Raw genomic sequence first — 21,265 nt, 5'->3', positions numbered from 1 at the left:
GAGTGCAGCCTTGGGTGGCCTGCTGATCTGATCCAACCTGTCAGTTCCCATCTTTCCAGCAGTTATGAGTCAGCTGCTATTCCTAATACAAACATCTCTATTTCTTAGTGCCTTTCTCTGTATAACTCCCCTGTGCATATCACAACATTACCCGTGACAAGTCATCAAAGAAAAACAGTTAAAATGGTGATTTTGGGTTGGGCAGAACCAGGCTTGCAGCGCCTTGAGCTGCGGACAGAAAATGCGCTTGGAAAGTTTTTCTCTGATACAACAAATATTTCCACTGAGCTGCAAAACCTCAGCGCAGCCCGAGGGCCCGCCGCCATCCCGCCTTTCCTTTCCAGCCGCCTCACGCACATCCTCACACTTCCATTCGCTGGGGACACAAATGCCACCAGAGCCCTCCCAAATGCGCCCTTGTGTGCACACACTCAGGCAGCCCGGCCCTGTCCCGCTCGCCCAGGCACAGCGCACACACGCAGCCTGTCATACGCTCTCCCACCAACCCACACACATGCAAACCACTCCAAATGGAATCTAGATTTGTAAACTGCTGACCACATCCATAAACAAACTTGTTTAAAATTAGGCTCTTGCAGTAAACAGTGGGTAGTATGAGGAGCCTGGGGAGAGGCTTTCTGCCAACTCTAGCCCTGACCTGCCCTGGCCCTTCCTCTAGATCCCATGTAATATTTACTTTGGAGCAGCACAGAGACAGGCTGGGATACAGCCTGGAGCCCTGACTAACTTGCTCCCTTTGCTTCTGTTGCAGTACCATATATTTTGTTCCCAACTTGGATGATTTCTCGGTTGGTGGTAACAGACGAAGAAGGAAAACTTTTGAGACTTTGCAAACTAGCTGTGTGTTTGACATTAGCTTTCACACTCCAGTGCTTTATTCACGTGCTGGCCTCTGTTCCCTTTAGAAGAGTCTGAACAGAGTGGCTGGCCTCTCATAACCATCCTGACAGGGAGAAACCAGCAACTTACATGGAAATGGATGCTTGTGCCTGCATAATATCTGATCTAAATATGCAGGGTGCCTTAGTATTGTGCTTACATTCATTTCCTGTTGGTGTCATGTGCAGCACAGAGCAGGGAATGACAATTTAATCCTGGGTCTGGTAGGTCAGGAGGATGCTTAGCCGGCTGTAGCCCTGAGTTATAAATCACTTTCTGTTTTTCCAGAGTTCCTGGAAAGTGTTGCTGCCATTTATCAAGATCTATTGGCTGGTAAGAATCCAAATACTGTGATCGTGCCAACATCATCCTCTGGGCAACATCGGCAGCGACAACCCCCAAATGACTGCAACCCACTCGATGGGGTAGAAGCGTCTCTCTTCTACCAGTGCCTAGAGTCCTTGTGTGACAGATCAAAATACAGGTATGAATAGAGTCCAAAACACAGACGTGAAGTCTCTGTCTCTGGACACTCTTTGTAAGGTTGGATCTGCGAAGAAATACAGGACTTTGAACAAACTGTAACTTCCACATAGATCTCATTGGAGAAGTATGAAGGGAGAGATCACAGCAGAACTGCCTTAACCAAAATAGAAAAACAATTTCCTGGGCCTAATAAACACAGTGGAGTTGAGCAGATTATTGGGCTAATTGTTTGATTTGGGACTCTGCTTTCCTGCTCACTTCTACGTTGATATTTTCATCAAGGAGAGGTTAATCTACCATCATGGATTAACTAGAAGAGCTAAACAAATACAAGTGCGTTCCTGAGTGTTGAAGTACAGGCAGGCCACACTGGGGTGGATGAAGCTTTAGCACCTGGACAAGATCACACTGCTAGTCTGAACTGGAATATGGGATGGAGCTGGTCTCTAGTTAGAGATCCCAGGCACAAGACTAGCCTTGGTTCATCAAGGGACAGAGAAAAACCAGGCCTTACTGTGTAGCTTTAATAGACACATTCTTCATAGTTGCAGGTAGTGAGCAGATAGTCATGGTCTAGATCCACAAAAAGACTCATGACGCAGGCCCCACCTGACTCCTGCTTTATGTGAATCAAAATTTGTGATCCCCAAAATTAGTTCCGAACTACTGTCCAGTACTATGGGCACCTAAGCAGAGATTCCGGGCTGTTTGGACATTTAAGTAACAGAAGCTCTACGTTCCCTGTATGCCCCCAGAGCTTCAGCTGGGGAGGATATTGTAAGCCTATCTGTGAGGGGAGACATTCCCAGCCTTTCCTCAAGTAGCTCAATGCTCAGCCAGGCTTTGGTAACCACCTTTGCCTGAGGGATCACCAGCCCACACCCACATCTCCCGGGAGTGCTACTAAGTCCTGATCTGTTCAGCACTTTCATTTCCTCTACATGCAGCAGTTCCATTTTGCAGGAAACTCTTTAAGGAGTATTAAGCAAGAGCAAGAATCATAATGAGGATATTGCCTAAAGGTCAGGGCCAGGGTTTAAGGTGAGTGTAGATGAAGGGGACATAGGAATTGCAGTCCCCACTCAAATGTTTTAGGACATATTTAGTCTGTCATTGGAGAGATTTTCCTGCCCCTTGAATGTCTGTTGCTGGTAAAAGGGTGATAAAAACAGTGTCCTCACAGAAATGGAAGTTTATTGAGTGCTAAAAGAAAGGATTTCCTTTTTTTTTTTTCTCTTATGAAAGAATATATGTCAAGAGTGGACATGTGTATATGCTTCTCAGCAGATGTGGGTTTTTCTCCCTGTCCTTGGAAAGGAGGCAGGTAGGACTGCTCCTAGGGATGTACCCCAGCCCAATCATTTTTGCTTAGCAAATTGGGAGCAGATGCAATGCCAAGTAAACAAGCTGTTGGCTATTAGTTTTAAACAACGGGGGCAACTTGACAATATTTGAACAGGTAAATGGGCTTATTCTTCCAATTTGAGCTGCATCTTGAAAAAAAAAAAGAAAAAGATATTTAATAGACAAGATAACCTCTTTGTCTCTCTTTTCCTAGCTGTCCACCTTGTGCTCTTGTGAAGGAAATGCTGAGTACTGCACAGAGACTGACCTTCTATGGATTCCTTTTGGCGCTTGCAAAGGACCAAGGGATCAACAGAGCCCTAGGTAAGATTTCTATGACTGGGACAGCTCTAGATTTTCAGTCATTCTGCATTTCTATGGAATTTCCACTGTAGTTATGCCCCAGATTTTACTTCATTAGGAAGAAAACGGGGCAGTTTTTCATCTTCTTCTTTTTTTTTTTTTTTTTTTTTTTAAACGGATTAAAGTTTAGAAACATAGCACTGCACCTTACTTGTCTGCTTGAAGCTGTGGAGCTTCTTCCACAATAAAATGAGGTGTGAAATGCTGCCCTAAGACAGCAATGTTTTACATCTTTAATCCGTACATAATTTAGACACATAACGCTGTGTTGTCCCCATATGACTTGGTTGTGCTCCTCTTCCTCCTGCAAAGGGGAACAGCAATGGCTTTTGGCATTTGACAAGGAGAAATGTTTGAAAGCATGTAGGCTCACACACCTTCACTCTGCTCAGCAGATCATCGGGTCAGTAAGGATAAGCTCTCTCTTTGGATATCCTCTCCCTCTACTCCCAGGCCTGAGTATCTGCCAATCCCCATATTTCAAAGACAAGCCTTAGTGAAAAGATGCTGTACCTTGCCTGAGGGCTTGTTCTTTTGCACAGGTGTGTCATAGTAGAAGTGTCCCCTCCCTGGCTGAGCCTCTTCTTCCAGCAAACAATTTAAGCTGCTAATGCCCCTCTGGGGAAGGGCTGCTTACCCAGCAACACAGAGATTATATATCAAAGGTGCATGACTACAGCCCTGCAATCCCCTCTGCAAACAGGTTTAGGAAGCCATGTACTCACAGGTGATGCCTGGATTGCACCAAACAAATTCTTTTTTCCTTTGCCCGACAAAATCCACTCCAATCGAGTGCAAAGAAAACAGATGGGCAAAAAAAAAAAAAAGATCCTGCCCACAGCTTCCATTGTGCCATCTACAAAGTGTGTGGGTTTTCCTTTCCATTAATGTGGGCCTGGCCCCTGGCCCTCTGCCAGCCTCCTGCTGAGGCCTCTCGCAGAGGAGGGGCAGCAGCCACAAGTCTGACAGGTGCTAGCATCTTGGCAAGGAGAGGAGGATTCTTTTCCTGGTGTCTTTTAATCTCTCCTGAAGGGTGATTTCAATAGTCTTTGGTCTGCAGGGGATCACAAGCTCCCCAAAGCCCTTCAGCAAGGGCAGTTTCAGGCAAAGGAGCTTTCAGTGAGGATGCCTGCCTGCTCTCCTGCCTCACAAAGCCAGTGGCCCCTCTAGAGCAGGGGTAAGGATTACAGCAGTTCATTCTGGCTGGGGTAGCACTGATGAACTTGTCAGGCAAATGGGAACCTGCAGCCTAACTCCAGTGTTAAGGTAGATTTGTGAAACCTTTAAGTGCCATTTACTGACTCTCCCACGTAATTCTTGTGCCCCAGAGACCTCACTACATTCTGCAAACACAGAAACAAGTTAAGCTTTAGCTGCTTGCTTATTCTTCTAATGTAGCATGTGAAAGCAAGCACTGGACCTCCCACCACTCTGTGTTGCTGTGCCAGGTTTTCCTGGTCATGTGCAAGAGAGGAAGACCAGAACTGGAAGTAAGGGAGTCAGATCTGGTCAGAACTGCTTCTAATTTGTTAGATGCTCATTGCTACAATTTTTTGACTGCCATTTGCCTGTCTGGAAGAGGTGGCTCTCCAGCCCCTCCTTCAGGACGAAGGTGCCAGGGCCAGACATCTGCTCTGTGTCCCCCCAGGGCAGTACAAGAGCTCTTTTCCAAAAATACTGCGTGTGGCACCCAGGTCTCCTGAAAAACAAGAGCATTTCTCGCTGCAGCATTGGTACAGATTACCAAATGCCTTTTTCCTGGTGTGCAGTGGCATCGTCCAGGCAATTTGTCATCTCCATGCTGACCGATCAGACCCTCCCACAGCCCTTGTGCAAGGTGGAGTTTGTTACAGGAGGGATTTCCTAAGAGCCCCATCTTCCTGAAGGCTCTGTTGTTCTGATAGGATTTAGGACTGAATTGCCCTATACAGCTACCACAGGGACATCACCTTGTGACAGTCAGCACGCAGTAGTTCTAGTAGGAACAGAACCTGCCAAATCTTTGTGCTTTTCAAGTTCTCTGAAAGGTGAGACTGCTGAGTGCCTCCCATCTAGGCTGAGGCCCCGCTAGAGCCTGTGTGAAGGACACAGCATATGCAACATCATTCTTTGCCTGTCCTTGATCCTCAATATTCAGTGTCCATTTCTCTGATGGGCATAAGGAAGGGTCTTTTTTTTGGTCTTGCAGGACACATTTCAGAAGCTGGCCTGACTTGAGTGATTTTCTTCAAAAAGGTAACGCCTGAATAGCCTAACTCTGCTCTGATACTGGTTTTTCTTCTTCTTCCCAGGGGCTTTGCCAGATAAAGGAGATTTGTTTCTTGACCCTGCCATGGATCAGGAACTTGAGAAATTGTAAGTGGAATTGCCTGGAGTAGGAGGTAAAGCAACAGATGGGAAGTAGCATGTTACGGAAATCTTCACTGAAGTACTGCCCCTAGTCTTTTACTCAACTATAAGACAAGAGAGGAGCTAACAGAGCAGCCTAGGCAGAGAGGGCCTCTGGGGTGGCTGGGTGGTGCTAACAAAATCCTTAGAAAAGGCTTCAGAAACTGGGGAGGAAATGCACCTTGGTTAGGAAAAAAAAAAAATGTTGGACAGTGAAAACTAGGAGTGTTAGGAGACACAGGCTGAGGCCAGATCTGTTTTAACAGGGAAAAAAGATTTGCACAGCAAGTCTGGCAGATACTGGTGTAAAGTATTCCCCATCTTTGCCATGAACATCTTTCTAGCTGGGAATGAGTCCTCTGCGAGTTTACTCCAAAATTGCTATGGTTAAGGCTGGAGATGACAAGCTCGGCTACCCAGCATTTGTCTTTTCTCTTCCAGGATAGCTCAGGTTTCAGGGCTTGCCATCTCTGCTCCTACCAGCTCCAGCGGGGACACTGCTAATTTGCCTGTCCGTCACTCACCCAGGATTAACTCTCCCTGGAAACCTCTCCACCATCGCCGAAAAATGGATGCTGAGAGTGAAGGCTCCAACGAAGAGACAGACTCCTCTGAAAACTGAAGGTTGTGAGGGTGGGCACCAGTCCCACCTTTGGTTTGTCCACATCTCCCTGGAGGTGCAGCACCTCCTCCCAGAGCATCTGCTCTGGCACTGGGTTACATCCACATCACCAGTGTGTGCGCGACTCTGCCAGGCCCCATTGCCAAGTCCACCTGTCTCTTCCCAGCAAGAACACTTTTTTTTTTTTTTCCCCTAGATCCAAATCTGTGTAGGAGTAGCTATTTCCAGCTGCAGAGTTCTGCTGCCATCTGCTGGCACGTAAGACGACAAACCAGCAGCTGCTAGAGCTGCCCGTACTTGGAAATAGCCCGGCGTTCTCCCAACCAGGGCTCTCTCCCAGTTCAGCAGGTGCTGGAGCAGTGGGAGCGCTGGTGCAGGCTTGGTGCCAGGGTTTTGTTGTGTAGCTGTGTTCAGACTTGGTCTAGACAATAGAGTGGTTAAATCGCCAGCGGCAGCTTTGCATTCACGCTCCATTGTAATTATTCCCAGTAAAGCTGCACCTGCATGTGATCAAAGGTAGAGAAATTCCTCAAGTTCCTAGAATAGAAGGGTTTAGGTAGTGCCTTGCCACCTGTCACAGCTTCCTCCTCCATGAGTCCAAGCCAAGCCAAAGCAAATAATAAGCTAGATTTCAGCAAGTACTGCACGGTGCTTTGCGGCTCCTCTGCTGTGCTGAGTTCCCTTCTGGGAGGCCTCCCCCTGCCTCCAACAGCACATTAAGCTCATTTGCTGAAAGCAGGCTTTGTAGAGGGGGGTGGAACAGAGAGATGAAAAGTCTTCAGATGGTTTGGCCACAGGTGGTGGTGCAGCCTGCCAACATAGAGCGTATCTGCTGGGGGTTGGTGGGCAGAAGCACTGGGGGAGGAGGAGGCAGTTTTCAAGTGAGGCCCAGGTACTTTTTGTAAATATTGGCATTGTTGTATCATCGCGGTGTGGCCTGTACAGCTACAGAAAGAATTACAGCCTCAGTGGTAACTAACTCTGCAGCTTGGCCTCCACAACCCTGAACAGCTGACTAGCCATGCACCTCTGTCACAGCTTGCATGGACTCGTTATTTCCCAAGATACTCCAATTTCTCGTGAGCCTTTGGGAGGCTTCTTGCTCTTCCCTGCCCTAAAACGCTGCACGGTGTAGGCTACTAAGATCTGTTAACCCAAAGCTTAGCGCTGCCCTAAGCCGAGCGGATTCAGCACATGCTGGAACTATTTTAAGAGTAATCTTTTAGCTACTGCTGACCTGGCTGTGGAGGTAGGGGGAGGTATTTATTGATTGTAAGTTATCAGCATGCTCTTTAACTGCACGTTTTTTCCCCACCCAGCAGTGGGCAACAACCAAAGCAAGGGAATAAAGCATGCAGTGTAAGGCCTGGGGCCAAGCCTGAGAAACTCTGCTCTGTGCCCCCCCTCCCAGGCCCCAGTGGCCTCTCATGGGGCCCCACAATGCTGACCCCGCCCAGGTGGGGCCCGCTGCCACCCCCAGCACAAATGGCACCGTGCCCACATCACCCACGCAAGCACATTCAACCCTCAGCCACTTCCACCCCCGCCACAGCCCTGGGGGTACCACGGCCCCTCTGGCTGCTGCCACGCAGCCCCCAGTGGACCAGGAGGGTCCGTGCACATCTGGCACAATGTGGGGGCCCAGCCCTGAAGGGGGCATTTGCTGACAGGAACCCACGGAGTTAAATTGTTTTGCTCATCCAGCTATTTTGCAATAGTTGCAAAATTAGCACAGAAAAAAAGGCCTATCCCATCCTCAACTGCATGAAGGGAAAACTGCTCTTGTTGAAACCACACTCAGAAGCAAAGAACCCACCTGAGTAGGACTAAGGTTGCAGTCCCCATGGGGACAGCCTCCCTCACCCCTGTCCCACTTAAGCCAGGGTTTCAGGACCTTCCCCTCTGTCCAAGTCTGGATGGAAGATAGGACAGGGCAACACAATAACCAAGGGTCCAGCAAATATCTTTATAGTACTTCATGGCCTGGGCCTTTTTTTTTTTTTGCTCATGATGTGATTAGAAGCTAAAAAAAATAATCTTTGCTTGATTTGTTCTCCCGCATCAATATATGCCAGTTTACAAGACAATAAAAAGGATTATCCCATGGTAAAAGGCAGACCCTGCAAATACAGAGGAATTGTGACACCATGGCTTACCATGCACGCTAGAACCTTGCAGCTGAAAATGCCTTACCCGTGCTGTGAACTGCTGCAGCAGCCTGCTTGGGATCAGGCAGTAAGAGCACTGAGCAGAACAGAAAGCCACAGTCATGTCCGTAGGGACCAGGTAACACGTTCAGAAAAACAGCATTCCCATTTCCTCTGTCACGTGGTCAGCTAAGGGATGGGCCAGGAAGGATAGGAGCACTGATGAGGGCAGTCTCAGGAATTCCCACATCTTTCACAGCAGTGAGGTTATCCCCATCTCCACTGGCTAGTAGATAGCAGTGGGTCTGAGGGCACATCAAATTTTAATGCAGAGTGGAATTCAGATATTTGGAAAGCATCCTGGGCACAGCCATGTCCTGCCCCCTTCTGCTTTCCTTCTCCCCTCCCCACCCACCCCAGACAAACTAAGACAATCCTGCAGAGTTTACTCCAGGCGAAGGTGGCATCAGTGCCTCCTGCTGGCTTCCCTGCGAGTTGCAGTTCCTGGGTCATCAATATGAACCATAACGATCCTGGGGAGGAAACACACCAAGACACCATTCTATAACACTGTGCAAACTCCAAAGAAGCAAATAACAAGGTCATGGGGGTTTGGCATTAATGCAATCAATACACAATGGTCAACAAAAGGTTGCCTCAAGAGAGGACACCTTGCAAAGACAGGAGGTAAAACGGGCTAAATTTTTTAAGTGTGGGAAAAGGCATGTCTGACATAACACAGTACCCTGTCCAGCAGGAGAATAATGTTGTCCAAGTAGCATTCACCAGCCACCTGGAATTGGTCAGCTATTGAATCCTCAGCTACAAAAGGGCTCATCTCTATCTAGGACTTTCCATATGATTTGAGAAGACAATGATAATCCCAGTGAAATCACTTGGAACGGCCAGGATATGGTAGAAGTCCCCGAACATGACTAGAACCTGTCTGAAGGTGCTGCAGTGCAACCTCACCTGGAGGGAGTTCATCACCCCGTTGGCTAGGACAGCCATCTTGCCAGCAACTGACTTCACTCCTTGCTTGAACTGTGCGATATCGGCTGCAGGCAGGACATTTCCAATCGACACACCACCTACAAGAACCAGGAGGAGTAAGGCTGGAGTTCTCCAGCTCCAGAGAACACCCTGACCCCCTCTTGTTGAGGTCCTCCAAAGCTGCACTCCCTTCCTCAACCCACTGAGTGCTAACAAACCTGAGTGCGCATTCTCAGCCTCTCCGAACAGGTCTGCAGAACTGATAGCATTGCTGCCTGAGAGCTGCTGCAGTCGGGATCTGGCTTCGTACTGCAGAAGAAAGGAAAACAAAAAAGGTAAAGGAACGGAACAAAGAACAACCTGAGCAAACAGGAGATGAAGTCAGAGCACTGCAAAGTGCATTTACCTCAGCATCTGCTTCCCGCCCAAAGAACATATCTGAAGAGATAGCTTTAGCTCCTGCGAACTTCTGCCGAGCTTCATTTGATTCCACAACTGATGTCCTGTGCTCTGTATCTCTTCTACTGGTGGGCCTGAGGAAGCAAGAGAGGAGACAGCTCAGCTTAAGCTCAGCAACACAGTAGAGAAAGACATGTCTCATATCCCATCTGATGGAAGGAGAGGAACAAACCCCAAGGGCTAGCTGCTACCAGAGTTCTCTCCTCCCCTCCCCCCAGGGCAGACCCCATTTGATGACCATAAGGGCTGTGACACAATAGGAAAAGAAGTGCCCAAAGGATCTCTCACCAAAGGCCCCTTTTCTCAGGATTACCCATGTAAGTGATCTTCTGCAGTCTAAGGCTCAGCTCCTGTCACAGCACAGTAGCATCTCCCCCACAACTCCTAGACCCATCCCTTTGTCCTGTACAAGGGCAGTACAGTAGCAGGTGCTTTACCTCTCTGAAATTGGCCGAATACTGGAAATTGTCACCTCTGGTTCCTCCTCTTTGTCAACACCCCACGAAGAGTCTGTTTCCCATCGTGAGCCAAAGGCATCTTCAAATGAGAAGGGACTATATTTGTACCTAGGTACCAAAAATAGGTAGTTTAAGCCAGATAATAAATTTAGAAACAAGCCAAACGTTACACTGAAGCTTAGTCTTACTTGGGGGGTCCAGATGTGAAGCTTCCAGCATCATCAAACAGGTCCAATTGGGAGCGGGAAGATTTCACGGCCAGTGGCGTCTCCTGCTCAATGACTTGCATCTCAGACATCACCGAGTGTGAAACAGAGCTAGCACAACAAATAGGTGGTCAGGGCTGACAGCTGTGACACCATCCAGCGCCTACAAACAGTCTCCCTCAGAACTGAATCTGGCCTTCAGAGACAGGGCAGGTGCCACAGAGCTGGAGGAAGTTGTGGGGAGCCAACCCCCTTTACCACACATCAGGCTTGAATCCCTCAAAGTCTTGAGTTATCTTCTTAAGGGACGTAGGGTGATGCCTGCCTACATGCAGACATCTGTGGAGTTGTAAGGCTCCAGAGATAGGCACTGACAGGCCCCAAGCAACTTTGGAAAAGCTCACATGAGAACTGGAACCTTTGAACAGTGTCCATTCCTTCTGTGGTGTGAAGCATTTTTAGACACAGTCCAGCATGCAAGAAGATTAAATCCCTTCCTTTTGTTAGAGCAGCAGCAAGCTACTGCCTTTGGGAAACTGTTTTAGAGCAGTGTGGTTCCAGAGCACCTCTACCCCACGCCATCCCCTGCCAAGTACCTTCTTGACACCAAGCCCATGCCTAGCCTCTCAGCTTGTTCACGCTTCTTCCCTTCGAGGTTCTGAAGTTTCTTCTCTTCCTTCTTCCGATCGAGCTGCAGTTCCTGATAAGCCAGTCGCATCGAGGTGACTCTAAAGGAAAGAGCTGCAGTGGGTACCAGCCCATTACCTTTCTGCCCTAGCCCAGCCCATGCTGTGGAGGGACAAGGGGAAATGCAACCCTGACAACCCCTCAATACACCCGCTTCCACAGCAGCACAGCCAAAAATCCCTTCATAGCAGCTTGTCTCCCCACCTCATCTCCACTGGGATGCAACTCTTTTCTAGCTAAACGTGATTTTCTCAGTGTAGGCACTGCCTCTGTACCCCCTGGGACAGATACACAAGAACACCCACCCAGTTCAGCCTTTGCTTTTATCAGTCCTGGCCAGAGGTCCACAGAAAAATAAAATCCGTATCTGCTCCTTAAAATCTTCCAGAGGTACTAATTTGAATAAAATACAGCAATATAGCTTGTGCCCTGCTCTAAGGACTGGTTGTGGATGTTCTGTACTCATACCAGGCAGTCCTAGAACAGCATCAACCACGTGTTACTTCTACCTTATGTACACAAGGCGTACGGCCCAGACAGGGCACTTACATGGACTCCTCAGCTTGTTTCCTGGACTCCGCTGCCTGCTGCTCCTTCAGCTGCTCTGCCACCTGGGCTTGCCGCTCAATCTCACTGAAGCTCTGGCTGCTCACTTTCTGGGCTCCAAGACCTTTTTTTGCGCCCAGCTGAGAAAGAAAGGAAAAAAAAAAAAAACACATACAAAAAGGACTTCTTCCCCCTAAGCTGTTCACAGTACAAGAAAACCAGCAGCTCAGGCTTTCGGTCTCCCTGTTTAGTCACAACCTACAGTCCCAGGACAGCCTGCAGCAGAAGATGGAAAAAAACCATGAGAGTTGACCCACTGGTGCCCAGTGTGAAGAGATTAGCCACATACACTCCAGTAATAATCCAAACACTATTTGTTTTTGTCCATTAATTTACAAGCAAGCTTTCAAAAGAGGTGGTGAGATAAAGCTCTGCCTTCCCCAAATGGATCTCTCAGTAGACAGCTTGGGTAAGGGCAGAAAGCACAGGCCCAGGGAAAGGACAGCAGTAATACGAGACGTGCCCTGCCTCCTCTCCAGAAAGTAAGAGCTCAGACGTACCCCTTTCTTGGCAGCTCCCGGCTTCTTCTTTCCAATAAGGGAGGATTTAAGTTCTGCAAGAGGAGGGAAGCAGCAAACAAACAGAAATGAATTAATTTAAGAAGCCAAAATTAGTCAGGAACCCACACAAACATCCACCCCAGTCCAGCTGCTACAGAATCCAGGGCACACCATGCAGCTTTGCATCAGAAAGCTGGGTGATTTCACCCAGCCAAGAAAGATGCACTGAAAAGCTCCACAATTGCAGGCTGGTGGCCTAAAGAAGCACGCCCATCCCTGGAGAAGCTTGTAACTGAATTAAGACCTTCAAAAAGCTCCTCCAGGTGTCATGCAGTTGGCGACCCTGTCCAGTACAGATCAGGGTTGCTAGAGACACTACATTTATTTCATACATAAACCCAGGAAAACGAAGATCCAGAGCTACATGAAGGTCAGTGTCTCACCAGTGCCTTAGGGACAAAAGCAGGAACCCTAAAGCAATGTTTACACGTACAGACCACCAACAAAATGGACCTAAAGTACAGCGAGCTGTAGAAGCAACAGGTTCCTCAACCCCTTCTACCAGAAACCTGTCACTCTGAGGGCATAAAGCACGCCACACCTGTAAAAACAGCCAAGATCCAGCCAAGCAGTAGGTGCCTGTGGAAAATGTGTAAGAACAAAGCAAGCATAAAAAGGAACTGCCCAGGACACTTTTCCAGCTTTTAACATTACGTAGCTCCAGTCTTAGTGCCCTTGTGGGATTCCCTTCCACAGAACTGTTTCCTTGCTTTCTACACCCACATGACTTTTGTCAATCCATACTTGAGATACTGGGAAGGCTGTCAAGAACGATCTTTTCTCGTTTTACCATAAGGTTTTTTTGAAATAAGGGGTTTGGCACATTCATCACTATCAGACTGCTTTCAGCATACTGGTCCTGATTTTATTTTGATTACTGTCAAGAAGTGTTTTAATAGAAGTAACAATAAGGTCCATTTCCAGAAAAGTAATAGCTGGTATAGATCCCAATATGATACATGTAAGCTTCGGCTCATTCTCTCCCTCTAAGCACAAGAAGCTAAAGTTATTGAAGGCAGAATTACAAAAGGGGCAGGCAGAGTTGTCACAAGCAGCCAGAGCAGGCCAGCTGTTAGCCAGTTACCTCTGGCAGGAGCAGGCTCTTGTGTTGATAGACACATGGACGCGTCTGAGAAGAAACAAACATGGGGAATGAACAGACGCTTAAGGACACAGGCTTTCCACCCAGGATGAAGCCCCCTGTGGGCTAGGAACACACTCTTGGTAAGGAAAGAAGCTCAGCTATACATTGTGTGTGGCCGGAACAGTTATGGTGGGGGACAATCAGATATAAACACCTGTTATTCAGCAAACTAAATGCGTATTTGTTCCAAGCTTCTAGGGGAAAAAGCCAGATGAAACACAAAACAGCCACGTGGCCTTGGTCAACCAAGTTCCAGATATGCAAATACCAAGTTTTGACCAAAGCCCAGAAACGAAAACAAGTTTTTGAGAATGAGACAGCTTTGGACTCGATCATCCAAAGGAGCAAGAAACCTCCAATAAGCTGTGGAGTGATTTTGGAATTTATGGAGATCATCAGTATTTGTTCCATAGGCAGATAAACACCTTTCAACATTCTGAAAATAGGCTCATTAGTTACAGTTCCACTAAAGTTACTACACAACAGTATGTGTAACAGCAAGACTGATCCAAGAGATACTGAAGCGTTACTTACCTAGAGGAGCTTTAGGAGACGTGCTCAACAAGTCAATAGATGGGCCTTGGCTGGGATCTGCAAGCACAAGAACAGAAGAGAACATTCAGAGAAATTCTCCTTCCTTTTCTGTGTTCACAGTTCTGCTCTATGTCTTGCTACCTTCTCTGCCCCCCATCACCCAGAAATTCCTTCAACAATCTAATTTCCATTTGAAAGGTGCAATTTGCCAAGCACAACTACCTTAAGTCTTAAGAGCAAGTTAACCATTCTGCAGTGCTCTTAATGCATTAAAAGAAAGTAAATACTCTGTCAAGGGAATATAAAAGCTGTTTCAAATTACATCTGTTCTCCCACATTCTTGGTTTCTTTGTAATTCACCCTAGAAACAGTTTTCAGGTCTGAAAATAAAATGTGAATATAGAACAATCAAATTCAAGGGATAGAGAAAAGTGTTTAAATGAAGAATTACGTCTGGAAGTAGAGAAACAGAGCAACCAGCCCCAACTAAACTGTTTTTACTGCATTTCAGGAAATGCAAAGAACTGACTCCTTGAGCCCAAACCGAGCTGTTCTTTTAAGTGTCCACTAATTTAACATCAGACAGCACACAGTTTCTTCAAGCCTGAACCAAGGGACAAAGCTTAGCCCTTCCAACTGGGTTACAGAACTGTATTCTCCTGGACATCCTGGACATTAAGTCAGGTTCTCAAGAAAATTATTAAGCAGAGAACTCACTTGATGCTTCACTGCCTTCTGATGACTTTGGTGCTTTTTCCACCTCCAGGGAAGACTGTGCAAGATTCTGGCTGGCATCTGCTACATCCCAGGTACTGGAAGACTGCAAAGAGATGCTCATTTGAATGATTTGCAGAGAATGAACGAATCTAACCATCCTCAACTTACTTCAAGTTCAATAACCTGTATTGAATTTGAGGTCAAGAAAACATGTTCCCAACTCCAGACTATCCCTTCGCTGAAAATAATGGGATGTGGAGCTGTGCACACATTATCAGAGACAAAAAAGAAAAAAAGAGAATCTAGCTGAATGAGTGTCCTGGTTTCGGCTGGGAGCTGGTATGGTGTTACATTTTGGATTTAGGATGAGAATAATGTTAATAATACAACATTTCAGTTGTTGCTGAGTAGTGCTTATGCTGAGTCAAGGATTTTGCAGCTTCCTGTGGTGCCCTGCTAGCAAGGAGGGTGGGGTACAAGAAGCTGGGAGAGGACACAACCAGGACAGCTCACTCACACTGGCCGAAGGGATGTTCCACACGACACAGCGTCATGCTGAACAATGAAACTGAGGGGAGCAGCAGGCTGGGGGGTATTTTGTAGACAATTAACTCTATCTCAGCTGAAAGCAAGACTATGAAAATAACTGATTTCCATCCTTACTACTAGATAACTAGTTGCCACATTGTCACATCACTACATTCAGTTGATATAATCCACTTTGCATTGTAGAAGCACTTGCCTAAATCCAACGTTACCAAGGTCTATGCACTGGAAAGCTGACTTAACTAGAAGTTTCCATAACAGCCAGCCCTCGCTTTTAACTGTCCACAGACTCTGCATTAAAGCAGTAGAAAAAGCATTTTCCAGGGAGTAATTGATGACTCTGAGTATCCCTCGAAGATGAAGATACTTTGAAAGAGAAAGGACATGGATATTACAGGCCCCATATGGAAATATTTACATCTGTGGGTTATATACCAGGCTGATGACTAAATCTTAGTTGTTCCGTGTTCCTATCTAATGTGTATACAACTTAAAATCCCTCCAATCTAAGTAGGACTGCTCCTACCGCCTCTCCAGGCTCCTGGGTGACCAGCTGGCTCTGTGAGAGCTGTTCAGGCTGTCTGGTTGGACAGCTTCTCACCTGTGTGTGCTCCATGAAGAAATCAGCATCGCTCTTGTCAGGGGAATGCCCGGGGGCTCCACTCAGTCCATCTATGAGCAGCTGAAGAGAAAAGAGGAAAGAAGAAGCTATCCTGCAAGACTCAGCACCCAGTTCTACATGTCTAACAGCAGAGAGCTGCTTGGACTTACATCAGTGCCATACTTGGCCATGGCAGCGCTCGCCAGCTGCCGGATCTTCTCCCTGTACATCTGGGCAGCTCGACTGTTGTATTTCGCATTGGCATCTGTTGTAGTGCAGCCATGCTGACGGAAGAAAGCAGTCTGAAAAGAGAACAACATTCAGTCCACTGGTTGCCAGGTCACACTCAGGCAAGCATTAGACATGATGCAAAGAGAACAGGAAGAGGAAGCTTCCCAGAGGCAGAGGATATAGCTCTGAGCACACGGTATGAACCCCATGGCAGCTAGGTCAGTACCCTGAAAGGTACAAAGGAAAGGGACAAGGAACAGAGGACGTGGCTTAGCAAAACAGAATGCAAGCAAAACGCCTACAAAGGCTCCTTACTGCGTTGGCATTGCTGCCGACTTGCATGCACCTCAGCTGGAACCAGTTCCAGTTGGAATCCAGCTCCGTGGACCTGCGCAAGAACAAGTTACACTTATTAACAATAGACAGGCGTGGCAAAGGAAAAAAAAAAAAAAAGCATGCTCTGAGCTCGAACCGCCAGATATCCCAGCAGGGTAATGGTGGCAAAGGGGGGGAAGAACATCTCAGTAACTTGTTTACTCCCAGAGGGAATCGGTTTGGACTTTTAAAGTGATCAGTGAAGTCCGCTTCAGCTTTGGAAGTAACAGCGCTCACGTTTAGAAGGTGAAGGTGCTGCAGAGCGCAGCATGGGGCAGGGGACCCGACGAAACACGCGAGAAAACCACCTCGGTGGCACCCCAGGTCCCATTCCCCCCGCACACAGAAGCCAAACCCAAACTCTTCTCCTCCCCAGCGGGCCCCGTGCCCCCCGACCTGATGAAGCTGAGGTGCACGCCCAGGGCGCGGTGCGCTCCGGAGCAGTCGATGCAGAGGAAGACGCCGTAGGTGACGCTGGCCCAGCTCGGGTTCTTGGCGCCGCAGTCGAAGCAGGACTAAAGGCAGAGAGAGGCAGAGATGGGCTGAGGGCTCCCTGCCCATCCCCATCCCCTCGCCCTTCCTCCCCCGCCGCCCGTTACCTTGTTGGCCGGCGCCGCCCGCAGCCGCCTGAAGAAGGCCTGGATCTCCGCCCGGCCCGGCTCCGCCGCCATCGTCTCTCCTTCCCACACGCCACCGCAGCCACGGGCGGTGCTACGGGAGCCGGACGGGCCCCGCCGGCTCCGGCCTCCGAGGGGGGGCGGCCCGGGCACCGCCTCCCTCCCGCCCGCCCGGGGCTCGGCGGCGGCCGCCCGTGAGGGGAGCGGCACCGCGGGGCGGGCTCCCCTCACGGAGGGCGCTGCTCCGTCACGCCAAGTTGTTGCTTAAAAATAAGAGGAAATGGGTTAGTGCCTGGGTATGGCGGCTTTCAGGTTAAGTTTAACGGCTTTCGGGTTAAATCGAACGGCTTTCGTTTCGACTCGTTTTATTTTTCCCCCACACGAGGACTGTGGCACTAACTGCCCTAGGAGCCCGCGATCCATGACCTTAATTAAGTTCCATAACACCAAGACACGCAGATAAAATTAGCAACAACTGAACTAATTAGCAAAAGACCCTAGCAAAAGACCCTGGAAAAAAAAAAAAAAAAAAAAAAAAAAAAAAAAAAAACAAGGTTTAGCAGAGGAATCAGGCCTTGTACTTCAGGTCTCGCTGCCAACACCTGATCCAGGAGGCAAGCTGCCCCTCTGCTGAGGCACCCGCCCTGAGCTCCCCCAAGGTGAGGCTGTGAGGCACAGCCCTGGCTGCCCCCTGCCTTGTGGTGGTTTCTGTGCCCCTTTCTGGGTTATCCCAGCAGCGCTGGGGGACCCCCTCAGGTAGAAGAAGTAAGTAATAGCTTTTTGTCACGGCTATTTTTAAGCTGGCTGAGCTCCCTGCTCCCATTCGTGGTGCAGCTGTCTGGGCACATACCAGGAGGGCCAGCAACAAGGGCTGGCTGCACCCTAGGAAAAGGGGAGCTGAGAGGAGCTCCTGGTAGGGCTGTGCCTTCAGCAGCCCTTGCCCATCCCATAAAACCTGAGGCCAGCAAGCAGGGGAGCAGCCAAGAGGTGAGATTGCCAGGCAAGCCCCTGGCAATGAGGTAGGCCTGCAGTCAAGCTAGGAAGGCAATTCACAGCTCAGGGTGAAGTCTAGCAATCACCAGGCAGGTCCACGGTGGCAAACTGAATTTAGCAACAGGCTCCAGCTCAGCAGGATCCAGAAGGCACAGCCAGACTGCAGCACCTCCCCAGGTTAGCTCAAACAAGAGGCAATAGCCCTGGGCTGAACTTAAATGGACACCCACACCCACCCAACACATGGGCAGCAGCTGTGGGTAAATGCTCCAGGTGGGGCTGCTCAGGGCAATTAAGATCTGTTAGTGCTGTTAGGGTTGTGGCAGCAGAAGGCAGATTGAGGAATAAGAGGTAGAGTATATAGTGGCTTGGTGGAGACTGCATCAACTGCATATTGTTGTGGAGAGGAGCATTTGCTGAAAGCCAGTTCAGACAGTGAGCATATATTGGGAGTGGTGGTGTTCTGCTGGCCTGAGCAGTGTCAGCCTGAGGTGCTTGCTCCTGCCTTGTCCCATCTGTTGTGTGCTGCTGCTCCCCTCCTCTGCTGGCTTTATTCTGCCTGCGTCTGTGCTTGGCCATGTGGCAGAGATGCTGTGCAGGGGCCAGGAGGGACAGAATCTATTTGTGGTGGTGTTAACCCTAGTTGGGGCTTACGAGAGAGAAATGGCATGAGCCCAGGCAGCCTCAGAGGTCTGTAGGTCAGTGTCACACGATGTCCCTGCCTGTCTGTGCTAGGAGGCACCTGGAGAGACAGTGCAGGCTGCTCTGCTCTGGGAAGGGTGCATGGTTTATGCTTGCTGTGCTGTATCCAAAGAGGACTTGCTACAGCAGGGTTCCTTGAGCTTCCTTGCCTCAGCTGTGTCCCTTGCAAGCCTTCCAGCCCACGCTGTTTGCTCCAAGTGCTGGCAAGGCTGCTGATCCTGTCCATCAGTTTTACATAAAAACAGCAGGAAGAGCATGCTGCTGGTCTGAAAAATAGTCAGCTTCTTTTTGTTGCCTTTGTCAGTACAGGAAAGACCTCCCGCTGCTGACTGTTCCCTGCGAGCGTGTGCTGTCACTGCACAGTCCTTGCTATTTCCTGCATCTGTTTCTCTTGCATCTCATGTGCTTTGCTGTTGAATTTCTGAGCTGCAAGCCGGCAGCCTGCTCTTTGGTCCTCAGCTTTCATGTCCACCTACATCACATCTGACATTCGCCTCTTTCCTCCTGACTGCTGTGACACCAGACCCCGAGCCAGCTGTAGCCCTATAATCAGAGATCTCCTTGCTGCTACTGCTGTCAGGAGGTGACAGTCCCCAGCATCATCCAGGAGAGTGAAGGAGGGTGACCAGGCTTGTTCTTGGAGCCTGCCATACCACTGGGGATGCTTTTATCAGCACAGAATCTTATTGTTTGAGGTTACCGTGGAAGGATAAATGGCAAAGTGAGGAGATAGTCAGATGAGAGCTGGGGAGGCTCGGGAGTGAAGTGCTGTGATGGGGTAAAACCTGCCCTGCACTTGCAGGTCAGAGCCAAGGCGAGGAGAAGGTGCCCCTCTGGGGATCTGTCTGGAAGCAGGGTGGTCCTGGAGGGCAGCAGGGGCCTTGCTGTTTTCCACTGCTCAGCATAGACTGCGGGCTGCAAGGACTGTGAGGGAGAGGGAGGGTGCTGGCTGGGTCCTGCCCTCTCACTCAGACCTGTTGGCCTCTTGTGCTTTTGCTGAATGAGAAGAATAGGGGAGGGAGCAGGAAATTCAGTTAAGTGCCCCAAAATAACTGGGAGAGACAGTTTCCCATGGATCACAATGCGAGTGGTGGGGTACCAGGAATTTAGCTATTCCCTGGGGAGAGGAGAAATTCTTAAGTCTTTTTTTTTTTTTCTTTATTTTTTTTAACCAACCAGTTTACAGATACTGGGGACCAGTCTGCCACTGTGCCAGTGCAATTAGTAACTGCCTCCCTAGGAAAAGTACTGTACAAAGGCAGGCAGGCACGTCACACACTGACTCCGTACAATGCTTCCGGCAAGATTTAAGATAAGGAGCTAATACATTATGTGCAGAGTGAATATTTTGTTAAGGTTTACAACTTACACAATTTTACTGCAGTCTTACAAATGTTGTGGTTTGGAGACAATCCAGCAAAGGTAGAAGGAACCTACGAAGGAAGACGACGGGTGGGTAACTTGGGAGATACTGAGGAGCAGTCGTGGCTGGCTTCATCCAGTTTGGGGTTGCGCTGCAGCCGAAAGGCCGGTCCTGCTGCACGTCATGCCCCTTGCACCCGCTCTGGCAGCTGGGTGGCTGAGCTGGTCTCCCTCTTTCCCCTGTGACTGCAAGAGTAAGGGAAGGGCTAGGAAGGTTTGACAGGGAGAGGAGAGGAGAGGACTGTCCCTCTCAGTTGCATCAGCTGATGTTGCTGGGCTGCCAGGCAAAACTGCTGGGGCTTGATGGAAACGGTAACTGGAGCGTGAGTCCTGATTGCTGCCGATAACCTAGTTGTTAAGTGACTCTCTGCGTGTGTGCGTGCACGTGTGTCTTCATGCTCTTCTTTCGTAACTCCATTTCTACTCTTGTAAGCAAATATTTATTTTCAAAGGTCTGGCTTGAAACACTCGGCCTGGTATTGCAGGTGCTGGGGATACAGGAGGTTTTGGGGATGCCTTTGAGGATGATTTATTCGTCACAGACTTAACTGTTCTTGGAATGACCCACTGTTTTCTCCCACACAGAAGCCATCCAAGGAGCAACGCACACCCTGAGGTCCCCCAAAATACAGCAGAAGTTGGCACCAGCAAGACTGGTTCAACAACAGACATCACTCCTGTCCTAGCTAACAAGGTACATAAAAAATGGAAATGGCAGCAGCACAGTCTCCTTGTCACAGAGCTTCTGCCTCATTGCAGTCAGAAAAACCCTGTCTGCCTCAAGCATGGCAGAGCTGGAGCTCTTGGCTGTGCTGTTGCACGGCCACGGGCTCATAGCAGTCACAGTGGCTCCTCAGCCATGAGCAGGCACTTCTGGAAAGCCCAGGGGATGGGATGTGGAAGGAGAATAGGTTACAAAAAAAAAAAAAAAAAACATTTGCTGGCATATTGGGAAAATTGCGTTGGGTCTGCTGTCGGCCTTGAAAGGGATGGAAGCTGCGAGAAAAATGACCCTCAACCAGACCCCACAGCAAGCCAGGGCACAGTTGCTGCATCCCTCTCCCAGAGGGCAGCTGATAAACTTAGCCGTTAGTCAGAGGTTGATAAAAGGCATGTTCAGCCCTGGGAAGTGGTTAATAAATAGGAGAGTCAAGGTTTGCTGCG

General features: G+C 48.8%; 2 protein-coding genes across 10 annotated transcripts in view; one reads left to right on the top strand and one right to left on the bottom strand.

Moving 5' to 3' along the window:
- The window catches only part of CSTPP1 (centriolar satellite-associated tubulin polyglutamylase complex regulator 1), a 96,153-nt gene that overhangs the window by 71,282 nt on the left and 3,606 nt on the right, over positions 1-21,265 (top strand). For 5 of the 8 annotated variants that reach the window (XM_068683756.1, XM_068683758.1, XM_068683761.1 and 2 more), the window contains 4 exons: positions 1,189-1,384; positions 2,945-3,054; positions 5,385-5,448; positions 5,923-8,668. In XM_068683756.1, coding sequence (XP_068539857.1) covers positions 1,189-1,384; positions 2,945-3,054; positions 5,385-5,448; positions 5,923-6,103 — 551 coding nt within the window. In that variant the 3' untranslated portion in view covers positions 6,104-8,668. Of the gene's footprint in view, positions 1-1,188; positions 1,385-2,944; positions 3,055-5,384; positions 5,475-5,922; positions 8,669-14,408; positions 14,620-20,686; positions 20,796-21,265 lie in introns of those variants that run through there. The other 3 variants (XR_011097074.1, XM_068683757.1, XM_068683762.1) reach the window with 3 other exon arrangements.
- Positions 8,051-18,186, bottom strand: ARFGAP2 (ARF GTPase activating protein 2). 2 transcript variants are annotated; one of them, XM_068683741.1, is made up of 18 exons: positions 18,064-18,186; positions 16,967-17,247; positions 16,764-16,882; positions 16,308-16,380; positions 15,932-16,063; positions 15,762-15,842; positions 14,615-14,717; positions 13,898-13,954; positions 13,304-13,348; positions 12,160-12,212; positions 11,603-11,739; positions 10,963-11,094; positions 10,349-10,477; positions 10,140-10,268; positions 9,650-9,776; positions 9,462-9,552; positions 9,223-9,341; positions 8,051-8,783 (listed from the first exon to the last, which is right to left on the bottom strand). In XM_068683741.1, the coding sequence occupies exons 2-18, from the start codon at positions 17,036-17,038 to the stop codon at positions 8,763-8,765; spliced, it is 1,620 nt and encodes a 539-aa protein (XP_068539842.1). In that variant the 5' UTR covers positions 17,039-17,247; positions 18,064-18,186; the 3' UTR covers positions 8,051-8,762. The 2 variants fall into 2 exon arrangements, with proteins under 2 accessions (XP_068539842.1, XP_068539843.1); XM_068683742.1 differs by lacking the exon at positions 13,304-13,348.

The sequence above is a fragment of the Anas acuta genome, chromosome 5, assembly GCF_963932015.1.
Source record: "Anas acuta chromosome 5, bAnaAcu1.1, whole genome shotgun sequence".
Taxonomy (NCBI): Eukaryota; Metazoa; Chordata; class Aves; order Anseriformes; family Anatidae; genus Anas; species Anas acuta.
This window is presented reverse-complemented; position numbering and strand designations above follow the sequence as displayed.